The following is a 14,763-nucleotide window of genomic DNA, read 5'->3' as shown; positions in this document are numbered from 1 at the left end:
CAATAGGTAGGTGTGCTCTTTGAAGTGATTTATCCATAATGAATTTTGCAATTTATCTATACAGTAGTTTTAAAATTTGCAATGATTCATTTATAGTTTTAAATTTTGTAATGATTCATGAAGTTGTATGAATTTTGTAAGGGTTCATCCATTGTTGTAGAGCGTGACTACAATGCCTTGCTACCCATTGTTATAGCGTGGGATTACAATGCCTTGCTACCCATTGTTATAGCATGGGATTACAATGCCTTGCTACGCATTGTTATAGCATGGGATTACAATGCCTTGCTACCCATTGTTATAGCATGGGATTACAATGCCTTGCTACTCATTGTTGTAGCGCGGGACTACAATGCCTTGCTACCCATTGTTGTAGCGCGGGACTACAATGCCTTGCTACTCATTGTTGTAGCGCGGGACTACAATGCCTTGCTACTCATTGTTGTAGCGCGGGACTACAATGCCTTGCTACTCATTGTTGTAGCGCGGGACTACAATGACTTGCTACCCATTGTTGTAGCACTGGACTACAATGCCTTGCTACCCATTGTTGTAGCGCGGGACTACAATGCCTTGCTACCCATTGTTGTAGCACTGGACTACAATGCCTTGCTTCCCATTGTTGTAGCGCGGGACTTCAATGCCTTGCTACCCATTGTTGTAGCGCGGGACTACAATGACTTGCTACCCATTGTTGTAGCGCGGGACTACAATGCCTTGCTACTCATTGTTGTAGCGCGGGACTACAATGCCTTGTCACCCATTGTTGTAGCGCGGGACTACAATGCCTTGCTACCCATTGTAGAATTGTTGCACATGCTTAGTACCAGGTTAGCTTGGTAACTGATAGGTGCTGTTGCTGTTTCTCTAAACTGTTGTGATTCTCATTGTGACAGTATGGTACACTGAACACTTTTTATTAATTGTTATCATTTCCTTCTTTCTCGGTTATTATTCCCTGTGAGATTTGAACGTATTACTTTTTATAGGATGATGTCTTAACATTATCACTCCTTAAGGCATTTACATCCATTTGAATTGAACAAAAAGTTTTTGACATGTTATAGGGGAGGGGGGGATATTCTAATGTACAAGATGTTCGTCATTTTGCCACTGTGGGACAATAGGTACAGAGGAGGACTGTATGTGTGGGGAGTGGGTGTGCATGCTTAACCACTTCCTTTGGTGTGGTTAATTAGTTTTCAGATTTGATCAGTGTTCCTTCCCGAGGATCTTTTTATCCTCTATATTTTCTTCCTCCTTTTTCCCCCTTCTTTGTCCTGTTCTTTCCCTGTTTTTCCTTCCCTCATCTTCCTCCCCTCTTCCTGCTTCTCCCCTCTTTCCTCCCTTCCCTTCTTCCTCTCTACCTCCCCCTCCCCTCCTCTACCTCCCCCTCCCCTCCTTCTCTACCTCCCCCTCCCCTCCTTCTCTACCTCCCCCTCCTCTCCTTCTCTACCTCCCCCTCCCCTCCTTCTCTACCTCCCCCTCCCCTCCTTCTGTACCTCCCCCTCCCCTCATTCTTTGCTACCTCCCCCTACCTACCTTGAGGTGCTTAGTACCTTAGGTTATAGGGGCCTCCCCTCATTCTTCGCTACCTCCCCCTCCCCTCATTCTTCTCTACCTCCCCCTCCCCTCATTCTTCTCTACCTCCCCCTCCCCTCATTCTTCGCTACCTCCCCCTCTCCTCATTCTTCTCTACCTCCCCCTCTCCTCATTCTTCTCTACCTCCCCCTCCCCTCATTCTTCGCTACCTCCCCCTCCCCTCTCCCATACCCTTCCATCCACTTCTCAATTCCCACCGCCCCTTCCTCGTCCCACCTTCATCCCTATTCCATCTTACTCATCAGATCCTTTCCTTCAGTTTCTCCCCATTTCTCACCTTCCCACTCCCAGTTTCCTCTCCCTCCTTCCTCCTCTCCCCTCCCTCCTGCTCCCATCCTTCCCTCCTCTCCCCTCCCCTCCTTCCCCCTCCTCTCCTTCCCCCTCCTCTCTTTCCCCCTTTCTTTCGTCCCTCCTATCTTCCCCTTCCCCATCCTTCCCCTTCCTTCCCTCTCTCCCTCCTCCCCCTTTCCCCTCCTTCCCCTTCCCCCCTTCCACCCCATCCTCCCTCTCTCCTCCCACCTATTCACCCCAGCCTTCCTCCCCTCTCCTCCCTCTTCCTTCCCCTTTCTCCTCTGGCTCTCCCTCTCTGATTCTTCTACCTCCTCCCTCCCTCTCACTTTTCCTCCTCCCTCCCTCTCACTTTTCCTCCTCCCTCCCTCTCACTTTTCCTACCCCCTCCCTCTCACTTTTCCTACTCCCTCCCTCTCACTTTTCCTACCCCCTCCCTCTCACTTTTCCTACCCCCTCCCTCTCACTTTTCCTACCCCCTCCCTCTCACTTTTCCTACCCCCTCCCTCTCACTTCCCCCCTCCCTCTCACTTCCCCCCTCCCTCTCACTTCCCCCCTCCCTCTCACTTCCCCCCTCCCTCTCACTTCCCCCCTCCCTCTCACTTCCCCCCTCCCTCTCACTTCCCCCCTCCCTCTCACTTCCCCCCTCCCTCTCACTTCCCCCCTCCCTCTCACTTCCCCCCTCCCTCTCACTTCCCCCCTCCCTCTCACTTCCCCCCTCCCTCTCACTTCCCCCCTCCCTCTCACTTCCCCCCTCCCTCTCACTTCCCCCCTCCCTCTCACTTCCCCCCTCCCTCTCACTTCCCCCCTCCCTCTCACTTCCCCCCTCCCTCTCACTTCCCCCCTCCCTCTCACTTCCCCCCTCCCTCTCACTTCCCCCTCTCCCTCTCACTTCCCCCCCTCCCTCTCACTTCCCCCCCTCCCTCTCACTTCCCCCCCTCCCTCTCACTTCCCCCCCTCCCTCTCACTTCCCCCCTCCCTCTCACTTCCCCCCTCCCTCTCACTTCCCCCTCCCTCTCACTTCCCCCCTCCCTCTCACTTCCCCCTCCCTCTCACTTCCCCTCTCCCTCTCACTTCCCCTCTCCCTCTCACTTCCCTTCTCCCTCTCACTTCCCCCCTCCCTCTCACTTCTCCCCTCCCTTTCACTCCCCCCTCCCTCTCACTTCCCCCCCTCCCTCCTTCCCCCCTCCCTCCTTCCCCCCTCCCTCCTTCCCCCCCTCCCTCCTTCCCCCCCTCCCTCCTTCCCCCCCCTCCCTCCTTCCCCCCCCTCCCTCCTTCCCCCCCCCTCCCTCCTTCCCCCCCCTCCCTCCTTCCCCCCCTCCCTCCTTCCCCCCCCTCCCTCCTTCCCCCCCCTCCCTCCTTCCCCCCCCTCCCTCCTTCCCCCCTCCCTCCTTCCCCCCCCTCCCTCCTTCCCCCCTCCCTCCTTCCCCCCTCCCTCCTTCCCCCCTCCCTCCTTCCCCCCTCCCTCCTTCCCCCCTCCCTCCTTCCCCCATCCCTCCTTCCCCCCTTCCCTCCTTCCCCCCTCCCTCCTTCCCCCCTCCCTCCTTCCCCCCCTCCCTCCTTCCCCCCCTCCCTCCTTCCCCCCCTCCCTCCTTCCCCCCCTCCCTCCTTCCCCCCTCCCTCCTTCCCCCCTCCCTCCTTCCCCCCCTCCCTCCTTCCCCCCTCCCTCCTTCCCCCCTCCCTCCTTCCCCCCCTCCCTCCTTCCCCCCCTCCCTCCTTCCCCCCCTCCCTCCTTCCCCCCTCCCTCCTTCCCCCCTCCCTCCTTCCCCCCTCCCTCCTTCCCCCCCTCCCTCCTTCCCCCCCTCCCTCCTTCCCCCCCCCCTCCCTCCTTCCCCCCCCCCTCCCTCCTTCCCCCCCCTCCCTCCTTCCCCCCCTCCCTCCTTCCCCCCCCTCCCTCCTTCCCCCCCCTCCCTCCTTCCCCCCCCTCCCTCCTTCCCCCCCCTCCCTCCTTCCCCCTCCTCCCTCCTTCCCCCCCCCCTCCCTCCTTCCCCCCCCTCCCTCCTTTCCCCCCCCTCCCTCCTTTCCCCCCCTCCCTCCTTTCCCCCCCCTCCCTCCTTTCCCCCCTCCCTCCTTTCCCCCCTCCCTCCTTTTCCCCCTCCCTCCTTTCCCCCCTCCCTCCTTTCCCCCCTCCCTCCTTCCCCCCCCCTCCCTCCTTCCCCCCCTCCCTCCTTCCCCCCCTCACTCCTTCCCCCCTCCTTCCGTCCCCTCCCTCCCTCTTCTACCCCTCCCTCTTCCTCCCCCTCCCTCTTCCTCCCCCTCCCTCTTCCTCCCCCTCCCTCTTCCTCCCCCTCCCTCTTCTTCCCTCTCCCTCCCCCTCCCTCTTCTTCCCTCTCCCTCTTCTTCCCCCCTCCCTCTTCTTCCCCCCCCTCCCTCTTCTTCCCCCCCTCCCTCTTCTTCCCCCCTCCCTCTTCTTCCCCCCCTCCCTCTTCTTCCTCCCCTCCCTCTTCTTCCCCCCCTCCCTCTTCTTCCCCCCCCCTCCCTCTTCTTCCCCCCCCTCCCTCTTCTTCCCCCCCCTCCCTCTTCTTCCCCCCTCCCTCTTCTTCCCCCCCCCCTCCCTCTTCTTCCCCCCTCCCTCTTCTTCCCCCCCTCCCTCTTCTTCCCCCCCCTCCCTCTTCTTCCCCCCTCCCTCTTCCCCCCCCCCCCCCCTCCCTCTTCTTCCTCCCCCTCCCTCTTCTTCCTCCCCCTCCCTCTTCTTCCTCCCCCTCCCTCTTCTTCCTCCCCCTCCCTCTTCTTCCTCCCCCTCCCTCTTCTTCCTCCCCCTCCCTCTTCTTCCTCCCCCTCCCTCTTATTCCTCCCCCTCCCTCTTCCTCTTATATCTTTCCCTCCTCTTTCCCCTGACCTCTCTGCCCCTCCTCACTCCTTCTCCCCTTTCCCCTGACCTCTCTGCCCCTCCTCACTCCTCCCCTTTCCTCACCCTCATCCACTGACTTCTCTTCCTTCTCCATATCCTCCTTTTCCAATTTCTCTTCCTTCCCTTCCTCCTCTGTCACCTTCCCTTTCCTGCTCCGCCTTCCCAATCCCTCTTTCTTCCCCATTCTCCCTTCTTCCCCTCTATAATCCCCCCTTCTACTTCCACTCTTCCACCTATCCCTTACTCCTCCCTTTCTTCCTCCCCCTTCTTCCTCTCCCCTTTCTTCCTTCCCCTTCTCCCAACCCTGGCTCATTGCTCCTTCCTCCTCCTCCTTTCCTTCTGCTTAATGATAACCTCTCACAAGATTTTATTTTTCCACATTGATTTAATGGTACATGTTGATAGTAATACTATGTTGAAGTTCCCCTCTCATGAGAGGGGGGTGATGGTATTGTACTATATTGATGCTCTTCTCCCCTCTCATGAGAGGGGGGTGATGGTATTGCACTATATTGATGCTCCCCTCCCCCCTGTCATGAAAGGGGAGTCATGGTATTGTACTATATTGATGCTCTTCTCCCCTCTCATGAGAGGGGGGTGATGGTATTGTACTATATTGATGCTTTCCCCCCCCCCCTCCTCTCATGAAAGGGGAGTGATGGTATTGTTCTAATTGATTCTCCCCCCTTTCAAGGAAGGGAGGTTTCCAGTAGGAGTAAAGCATTGATGAAGTTTAATCAGTAAATGTATGGTTGACATTCCGCACTATTTACAAAATATTCCCCATGATTGTTCCTTGTGCTTTAGTCTCATGAACTGTTTTTTATTGTGCTTTAATGCAATTAATATTTTTTCTTGTGCTTTAATAATTTTTGTTGTACTGTACGTACTTCAATCTTATAATTTTTGTGTACTTCAATCTGATATTTTCTTGTGCGTTAATTTTTTGTTCAAATTAAAAATCTGATGAACTTTTCTTCTTTTCAGGAGCGGTGACAGGCTTTAAGATGGAGCACTTCAATGCCCTGGATCCTCGTAAACAAGAGCTCCTGGAGGCACGGATCGGAGGCCGGGTAATGGAACCTCCTTTTTTGGTTACCTCAGATATTGAAAGTGGTGCAGAAACACCGAGAAATGGTAGCTCTCACTGTAACCCCCAAGTACCTGTTCCAATTAGTCCGGGTGTGCAAGACACTGGCAAAATTGCTGTAGGTGTAGGGGAACAGGCGGCGTCTTCGTCTCTTGTGCCCAGGTTAGATCCGCCATCATGTATGACGGCAAAGCAGCCAGTTCCTCTGTCTCCGATTCCAGTGCAGGCTAGCATAGGTGGTCAGAGTCTTGGGATGAAAAAAAGTTCTGGACATTGTGGAACAATACAGCCCGGTTTTATCAATTACGGATCTGAAATAAATGTTAGCCCTAACAGACAGACCCAAAGTCTTCCAGTTGTACAGGCCAGTATATCTACTTTTGGAGGCCAAGAAAGGCAAATTGTGAGATTAGAACATTTGCAAGAAAGTGGTAGAGACACACATGTTAACCAGGCATTGAGTCTATCTTATAAGTGCTGGGATAGGAATCAGGAAATTGGCTACAGAAGTAATCAGATTGCCACCTCTGCCAGTCTGCTGTGTAGTGCGTCAGAAAGTATACCAGTTGGGGCACCTGAATTAGAGGATAGTTCTAAGCCTTCAAACAAGAAAATCCAAAAATTTAGCGTTTTTTCTGGGACTCCTGACAAACCTTTAGCAGGAGGCTTGGAGTACAGTCCGACAGGTGACCCCTCCAAGAAGTGTGTTAAGAAGAATCCCAAAAGCAAGCGACACCTAACATCTCCGAGGGGTGCGCGAGGGAGTCCCAAACTGACTGGGGAGATGGCCAGGGTTGGAGCTAGAGTGGACTCCCCCTTGCACCTGGCTCTTGAGACGGGCAGACTGGAGAAGGTTAGAAATGCATTCGCTGCTACAGTAGTCAATTTTATTTCAGTACTATGGGTGTTGTGTAAATTGTAATTGGCTCTTGAGGGGTAAGGGAAGATGTACCCTTAAATATCTTGAGTTGAAATTGAAAATTATGGCAGTGTGGTTACGACATGTTTATATAAGGTTCCTGTTCTCAGAGGAATCTCTGCCTGGTCATGCTGGTGTTTTTTACCCTTTTACAATAATACTAATACTTTTAACAGACTTTTGTGCATATGAAAAAAGGGGCAATTTTATTCTGAAACTAAATTGAATTTTGTGACAATCTTTCAATGGAAATGTCTATAAGATACTAAGCACTTTATTCCAAAATACAATAAATCAAATGGAAATGTCTATAAGATACTAAGCACTTTATACCCAAATGCAATAATTCTTCTTTTTCAACTGTAAGAACATCAATGTGCACTGTGTACAGTGGTAACTTATGGGCCTGTATCTGTTAAACAATTTTGATGTAGCCACGGTCCTTCTTTTGAAGGGTGTCTAGTTTGAATCGTTTTGTTTGCTTGTAGTTTTAATTTCCATTTCTGAAGTACATTGATTTACAACTGGAGGAAATATGGGTTCCTGTTAGCATTTTTATGGAAATTTCTTTTTCAAGATTTTCTGAGGCACATATTTAGTGTGGTTCCTTATTAACTACTATTTTCCCAATTTGTGAATGTTTTTTTTGTTGATAGTGTAATGTATTTCTCTGACCAGTGTCTTGTTCTCCTTTTCTTGGACTGTCTTCTCAGTGTGATTGGTCGAAAATTCATCCAACTGTGCAATTAGGAATGTCTACCGACCTTCATTCATTTTATAAGGTTTGGTATTAAAGTTTTGTTTTTGGTACAGTAACTCCTGAGGTTTGGAATGCTAAGCTCGGTCCTAAATCTAAGCTTTCTGCTGATTGATCAAGCTCCACAGCTGTGATAATCTATTTATGAGAAAAGAAAGTTTGCCACTTAACGATACTGTATTGTTTATGGTCAGCAGTAAATTTACTCATCATTCATACTGTCCTGTTTAAATCTTCTTTTGGAGGACTTGTATGTTCAGTAATCTCAGCTTCAATACTGTGTGCATGTATTTTATATACAGTATATCATACTACTTATGTACTGTAATTTGCTACTTTTAGAGGGCTCATGACTTGATGGACAAGCAAGGTTTATTTCAAGCTAATAGAAGTGCAGTTAAATTTTGTTTTCCGGCTGGATATTCATATTTGAAGTGCTCTGCTTTTAGCTGGGAAAGATGTAGCGGTATTGTGTATCCATTATGTATCTCCTTGTCATTAATTAAGACTGCATGTTCTCTGGGAACTCCACACCTTGAGATGGCAGGTAATGTCTCGGTAAAATTTATGCACACATTTTTGGAGAGCTTAATTTATAATCCAATTCTAAGCCAATAAAAATGTTTTAATAAGATGGATATGGCTCTTGGATTCTGAGGCTGCCTTATAACATATAAAAGTTAAAGCATTTTGTATTGAACATGGAAATTCATGTACAAAGAGTTGTGCACTTAATGTGGACATTAAGCCCTCTTTTTTTTTTTTTTTTTTTTTTTTTTTTTTTTTTTTTTTTTTTAATCTCTGTTAGGAAAGTGTAACTTCCTATTAGTAAAACAATCAACTTCATTCTCATGTAACACATATGACACTTACAGTGAGCAAACTGACTTGTAGATGTTGTTTACCTTTAATGAACATAAAGCTTTAAATAATTTTATATAATATAGAAGGGGAAGTTATCATACTGGTCTAACTATCCAAGGGTCCTGAGTTCAATTGTTGCTTAGGAGGAACTGTATTGTTGTTTCTATTTGTTATTTTTTTCTAGTTTTTGGTGTATAATCATGTCGTTTACTGGCTTGTCAAATGAGGGGATATATAATTTCTTACACAATGAAATCGCAGTCAAAGGAGATCTATGAGAACATCTTTGGCGCAGTACAGTGTGACCAAACCAGCATCTTGAGTCACCCCAGACACCTTATAATTCTTCCCAGGAAACACAAACCGAAACTCTCTATTTTCCGCTTGTTACAACTTGTAATAAAGTTGTTACATCTTGGCTTAACGTGTTTATGACGTATTAGAACGTTGTTACAACTTGCTATATTGGTTGTTATAATTGGTTAGGAAGTGTTAAAACTTGTTCAAACGTAGTACCAACGTCGTAGTTTCGGTGTGTGTTTGGCGGGTTGTCTTGCTAGATCTGTGGTGGTCAGTTAATTAGTTGACTTATAAATGCATCTAATCCCTGCACTTGAGTGGCTATTTTACTGTTGCCGGGGTCATCTTTGTCTATATAAAAACTCAAAAGAGAATATGAAGCACTTACATTGGGCCTGACGTACTAACAGTATATACAAGTGGCTTTGTTGCATACTGATATAATGGCATTTTTTATTGTACAGTGCTGGCACCACTGTTCCTAAGTTCAGATCTTTCTGAGGAGGTTAGTGTTAGTTTTAATTTGGTTCAAGCAATCTTCTTTTGCTTTTGCTGAGGTTAGATGAGAGGGAACTAATCCATGACAAAAATAAGGTCCTCCACAGTATTAGAATGCACTAGTTTTCCCAGTTAATTAAGGTAAAAGGAATGATGCACAAGTTTGTGGAAAGACAAGCTTTCAAAAGTAGCTTTTGGCAAAAGCTACTACTAGCAAAAGTAACTCAATTTTTTTTAAATCATTTATAATTCCAGATTTGTATCTGGATAAAGGGTCTGTTCCCAGTCACTTTGGAAGGGTTATTGCCAATTTCCTGCCCTCATTCCAGTAGAACAAAGTATCATAAGTAGAACTGGCAGTGATGATAAGACAGGCAGTGAAATTCTAGTACTGTACCATAATTTGCTGCAACACTTTTGGATTTGCCGAGTCTTTACGATATCTAGGATCTCTTGAACATTGTGTGCCAGTGCTGAATAGTCTTCCATGCTTGGTGCCTTCATTTGCTATTTAATTACCTACTAATGCAGTACATCAATGATAATTAAAAGCCTGCTTTAGCATAATTTCCATTTACCACAATGATAATTTAAAATAATCTTTTACCTCTGCACTCCGATGAAGGTGGGAAGTACTGTACTGTAGTGCTGAATTCTTTATGCCATTACAGCTGCAAGGCATGTTTAGCAACCTCACCAACACTTATTTTCCATCCTCACGTGAGAAGCATTGAGGTTGTAAGCTTGGAAGTTAGTTTTAGCCATTTCTATATGTACAGTATACTCGCATTGTTCTATTGAAAAGGATATATTTTCTCACTTTAAACACTTGCATTTCAATAGTTCTTTCTGATTCCATCTAGCTGTATATTTTTCAATAAGGAAACATGATTGTAAATGGGCAATTCCTAGAAATGGTGGATCAGATTTAATTTCTGGGCTCTGTACTGAAACTGAACAACAGTAGGTTGTGCATAAGAAGTTGAGAGCAGAGTAAGCCATAGAGATAAAATGGCTGGGGCAGTAAATGTCTTGGATGGGAAGAATTAAATAAGAGGAATTAAATAAAAAGAATTAAGAAGATAGGTGGTTAGAGGGCTTCATGAATGAGTAGTAGTCCTTTTGTGCATATGTAAGACACTGGTGTCACAGGAGCACCACAAATTAAGATGTAGAGCTGTAGAAATGGACCATCTTAGCTTCATTTCAGGGGCCAGATTCACAAAGCAGTTACGCAAGTACTTACAAACGTGTACCTCTTTCCTCAATCTTTGATGGCTTTGGTTAAATATATTAAACAGCTTACAAGCATGAAAACTTCCCAATCAACTGTTGTTGTTGTTATAAACAGCTTCCTGGCACTTCGGAGCTCATTAACTCTTTAATAATTATAAACAAAGCCGCCAAAGATTGAGAAAAGATGTACAGGTTTGTAAGTGCTTGCGTAACTGCTTCATGAATCTGTGTCCAGGTGTTAGGAGAATGGAGTAAGGAATGAAAATGTCATGGAAAGATATGGAGTGTAAAAGTCAGTAAATCTTAAGATTGAGAAGAGTTTACTGAGGTAGGTTAATCATATTTATACTAAGGAATGGCGATAAGAGTTGTTAAGAGTGTCTATTCAATAACAAATTATCGTGTAACATAATAGACTTGGGACCGTTGGATTGTTCCAAGCGTAGATGTTAGATATGGGAATGAGTTTAGCTGCTTGTTTAGAGTTTAGCCTTGTATGGGCCAATTGGCCTTCTGCAGTTTCTTTTTTTTTATTAAGTTTTTAAGTGAAGTTGAAGGTAGGAGAAGAAAAGTAAGGTCAAGAAAATGATGGTTTGACATAGTGAGTATGTGAGGAAACGGAGTGAGTATAAGTAGCAAATAAGATGTGGTAGAAAATTGACTGCATTGGCTCAGTTTACTGAACATGAATGTTTGATAATTTTGAAAGGACTCCTCATGAGGAATAAAATAGTTTACACATTGTTATATGATGTGGTGGTGATGATTTATTTTTCTACTTTATCTATTTGCTCTCATTTTTTCTGGATAGATACTTCTTGACCATTGTTGGTATGGTAGCTACCCACTTATCCTGGAGGGTTGGGTTTTATTTATTTATTCTATCCACTTACCCAGGTGGGTTGGGTTTTCAGAAAAAAAAAAGACTTTTTTACTAACCCTGCTCTCCACCCTATGAAATGGGGCAGTAATGCTGCTTCTTAGCCCATTCACCCAACAATGCAGAGCTTCACTTTTAATCTTTTCTTACAAATTTCAGAAAGGCTTTTATAATGCTCTTTAAGATCTTTGGGAAAATTGACCATTCGTGTTGATGTGTATGCAGGTTTACATTTCACTTTGAATTTTGCCATTGATGCTGCAGTATTTAGGAATGTTAAGAAATGGTACTTGCTAAAGGTTGGTTTGGCAATAGGTTTAAAGCTCCCAAGATAAATCTTGCCTTAGGTTATGTTAAATTCAAATTACCTATTAATATGTTAACAAAAATTCTTGATAATCAGGTTTTCAATTGAGTTTATAAATCAGCAGTAAATTGGTTAGCCTGTCACTCGTGGAACTTGTACTATGGGAGGAGTAAATTGATATATTTATTACCTCGACTGATGTTTATTTCCTATGGTTTTCCCTCTGTGCAGGATTGCTGGGAAATCCGATCCATTTTCTCAGCCACCATACTGCTATCTCAATAAAGGTGGTTTCCCTTGTATCTTTGTCTCCTTGCATTGTCCTGACTCTTTGTGTCTGATTTCTTCTCGCTTGAGTGTGTTTACTGAGGGCAGCTCATGTTCTCTCCAGCCAGTGATCTGTCAAACCCTGCCCGCTTCACTTTTATAGTGCAGTAGTCACGTTCACATGTGGCATTCTTTGATGGGTGTTTCAGGTGTTCATTGATGAAGAGAAATTATCCTTCCTTCAGTTGATGACTGACTTTATCCACAATTCGTGAATCTGTCATGGTATTCAAATTTTTCTTTCTCTTTGTTGTAAGTTGTATTACAAAAAAAAATATATATATATATTCGTAAAATGTATATTTCCATGTGCCTTTTGAGGGTTTGGAGTTTGTGGTGTGTTCACTGCAGCATCGAGCTTTTAAGAGGATTATGCCAGTTGTAAATCATGAGCTTACTTTCAGTGTGTGTCAGTGTCTTCACTTATATTCTTGCATGTCTTTAATGGTTTTATTTTTGGATGTGGCATTACTGTATATATATTTTATTTTTCATATACAGTATTCTTATTTTTCTTGTACAAATAGAAAGTTACAATTAATACAGTTATTCTTGTATGTTGAACCTTGAATGCATAGTGTTTGATGCTGTTCCAGTAAAGGTAGCTGTAATGTAGTATAGGCTCTTTAGAAACTTTATACAGTACAGTATTGTTAAAGCATCTTAGGGTAGTTGTAGTTTATTAATTAAAAGCTCTTCAGTAACCTTTGAAATTATGCAGTGTTTCACAAGGTTTTCACTGAGTTTTCATAATGCCCAGACTGATTTATGTTGTTTCTCCATATGTCCAGTCAATGTGCTTGTTGCATTCATGTCATGTGCGCCATATTACTATAGTGTCGTAGTGCAGTTGTACTGTCTGTAATATTAATACACCAAATGCTGGTTGTCTCTATTGATGATCAATTAGATGCATGTACGTTTGTGTTGGAATAGTGTTAGTTTGCTCTATAATAGTACTACAGTATACTGAGCCTCATTTTAGGCCTAGATGTAGCTGTTGCTTTTCCTTCTACAAGTAGATGCCCAACCATTTGGGTTGAACGGTAGAGCGACGGTCTCGCTTCATGCAGGTCGACGTTCAATCCCCGACCGTCCAAGTGGGTGGACACCATTCTTCCCCTCCCCCTGCCATCCCAAATCCTTATCCTGATCCCTTCCAAGCACTATATAGTCGTAATGGCTTGCGCTTTCCCTGATAATTCCCTTCAGGCCTTTGTCGTGTAATTTTATGAGGCTTTGTGCCATTAAGTTTCTATGCCTTTGCCAAGCTGTACTCTTAATTGCCTCTCTAGATGTTTAAGGAAATCACTTTCCACCTGTTATCTTGACATAATACACAGGCATGAGATTTATGTCAATTGATCACTAATAATACTGTTTGTTAATTTAGTTTTTATGATCCCAGTACAGTATTATCATCATAGTTCTATAAAATCTTGGTAGAGCATTGTTAAGCGAAATTTATGATCAGTGAAGAAAATTTGTTTTATTTATTATAATGACTGCAAATGGATATGTTTCAAATGGAACTTGATTTATAATGATTACAAAAAATTACTTAACATTCCATAACATTGTTTTGTGCTCTACATAAGGTAGAATAGGGGCTGAGAGTGTTACAGTATAAGGAAGTTAATACTAGTATGACTGCTCTCAATAGTTTAACCATAGGGAAAAGTTCAGTTCCATGCAAGTTTTATTGAATTTAGTCATGTGCAACAAAACTTTCATTTCTTGGAAACCATTTGCCTAATCTCGTGTCAAGGAAACTTAAAAATCTGTTTTCTCATTACCATTGTCTCTTATGATATACCCTAGTCATCCTTTGGGTGTTTTCTTGTGTTTGGCATATTGCTGCATACATTAATTTTCCTCCCCCATGCGTTGTTTAGCTCTTGTCCTCTTCCTTTAACCTTAATATCATTTACAAATTTAATCTTGGTATTCATATTTGTTCTAAGTAATACTGTAGCTGTTTTATGTTCCAAGTAACATGTATGAGGTTGGCTACTTAGTTCTTCTATATATATATATATGTGTGTGTGTATGTGAGAGAGGAAGAGAGAGAGAGAGAGGGTGCATGAACCTGCAAGCCCTAGATCACTAAAAACTCTTAAATGATCCGGCCAGGATTCAAACCCATGACGTCCAGGATCAGCCCTAAAAGTACACAGTACGGTGACCACTTCACCAGACAATCAATGGTGCAGTGGTCACCGTACTGTGTACGTTTAGGGGTATATATAGTATGTACTGTGTACGTTTATGGGTATATATAGTATGTACTGTGTACGTTTAGCGGTATATATAGTATGTACTGTGTACGTTTAGCGGTATATATAGTATGTACTATGTACGTTTAGGGGGTATACACACAGTATATATAGTATGACAGTGTCAGACCACGAAGAAAGAATTGAAATGGGAATTTCCTTAAAGTAACCCTTTTGAAGATGTATTATTTAATACGAAAGTACTTAAGGAAATTCCTGTTTCAATTCTTCCTTCGTGGTCTGACACCGTCACATTTTGCATCACGTGTTAATTTTCGTGATTTACACACAAGAGTATATATAGTATATATAATAGTGCCCGAGGTAGGACACTACAGTACTGTACTGTATTATGACTTCTGATGTTCCAAAGAAGACATTTTATATATCTGTTCCTAGGCAGATTTATGTGTATAATGGTGTAGATTAAGCTTTGTATAATTCCTCATTCCATTCATGCATGTCTTCAATGTACAGTACTTGAAATTGATGTATTTTTGCATATAATTTAAGGATATTAACATGATCTTCAATCCAAACAATGGGTTTGCATAATGAGGCTTTGTTA

General features: G+C 44.5%; 1 protein-coding gene across 22 annotated transcripts in view; it reads left to right on the top strand.

Moving 5' to 3' along the window:
* Window positions 1-14,763, top strand: part of Tlk (Tousled-like kinase) — a 121,868-nt gene that overhangs the window by 61,040 nt on the left and 46,065 nt on the right. For 6 of the 22 annotated variants that reach the window (XM_045756113.2, XM_045756112.2, XM_045756116.2 and 3 more), the window contains exons 2-3: window positions 5,729-6,684; window positions 7,464-7,532. In XM_045756113.2, the coding sequence (XP_045612069.1) occupies window positions 5,729-6,684; window positions 7,464-7,532 (1,025 nt within the window). The remainder of the gene's footprint in view (window positions 1-5,728; window positions 6,685-7,463; window positions 7,533-14,763) is intronic. The other 16 variants (XM_069307604.1, XM_069307601.1, XM_069307603.1 and 13 more) reach the window with 3 other exon arrangements.

This window comes from Procambarus clarkii, chromosome 60 (assembly GCF_040958095.1).
Source record: "Procambarus clarkii isolate CNS0578487 chromosome 60, FALCON_Pclarkii_2.0, whole genome shotgun sequence".
Classification (NCBI taxonomy): Eukaryota; Metazoa; Arthropoda; class Malacostraca; order Decapoda; family Cambaridae; genus Procambarus; species Procambarus clarkii.
This window is presented reverse-complemented; position numbering and strand designations above follow the sequence as displayed.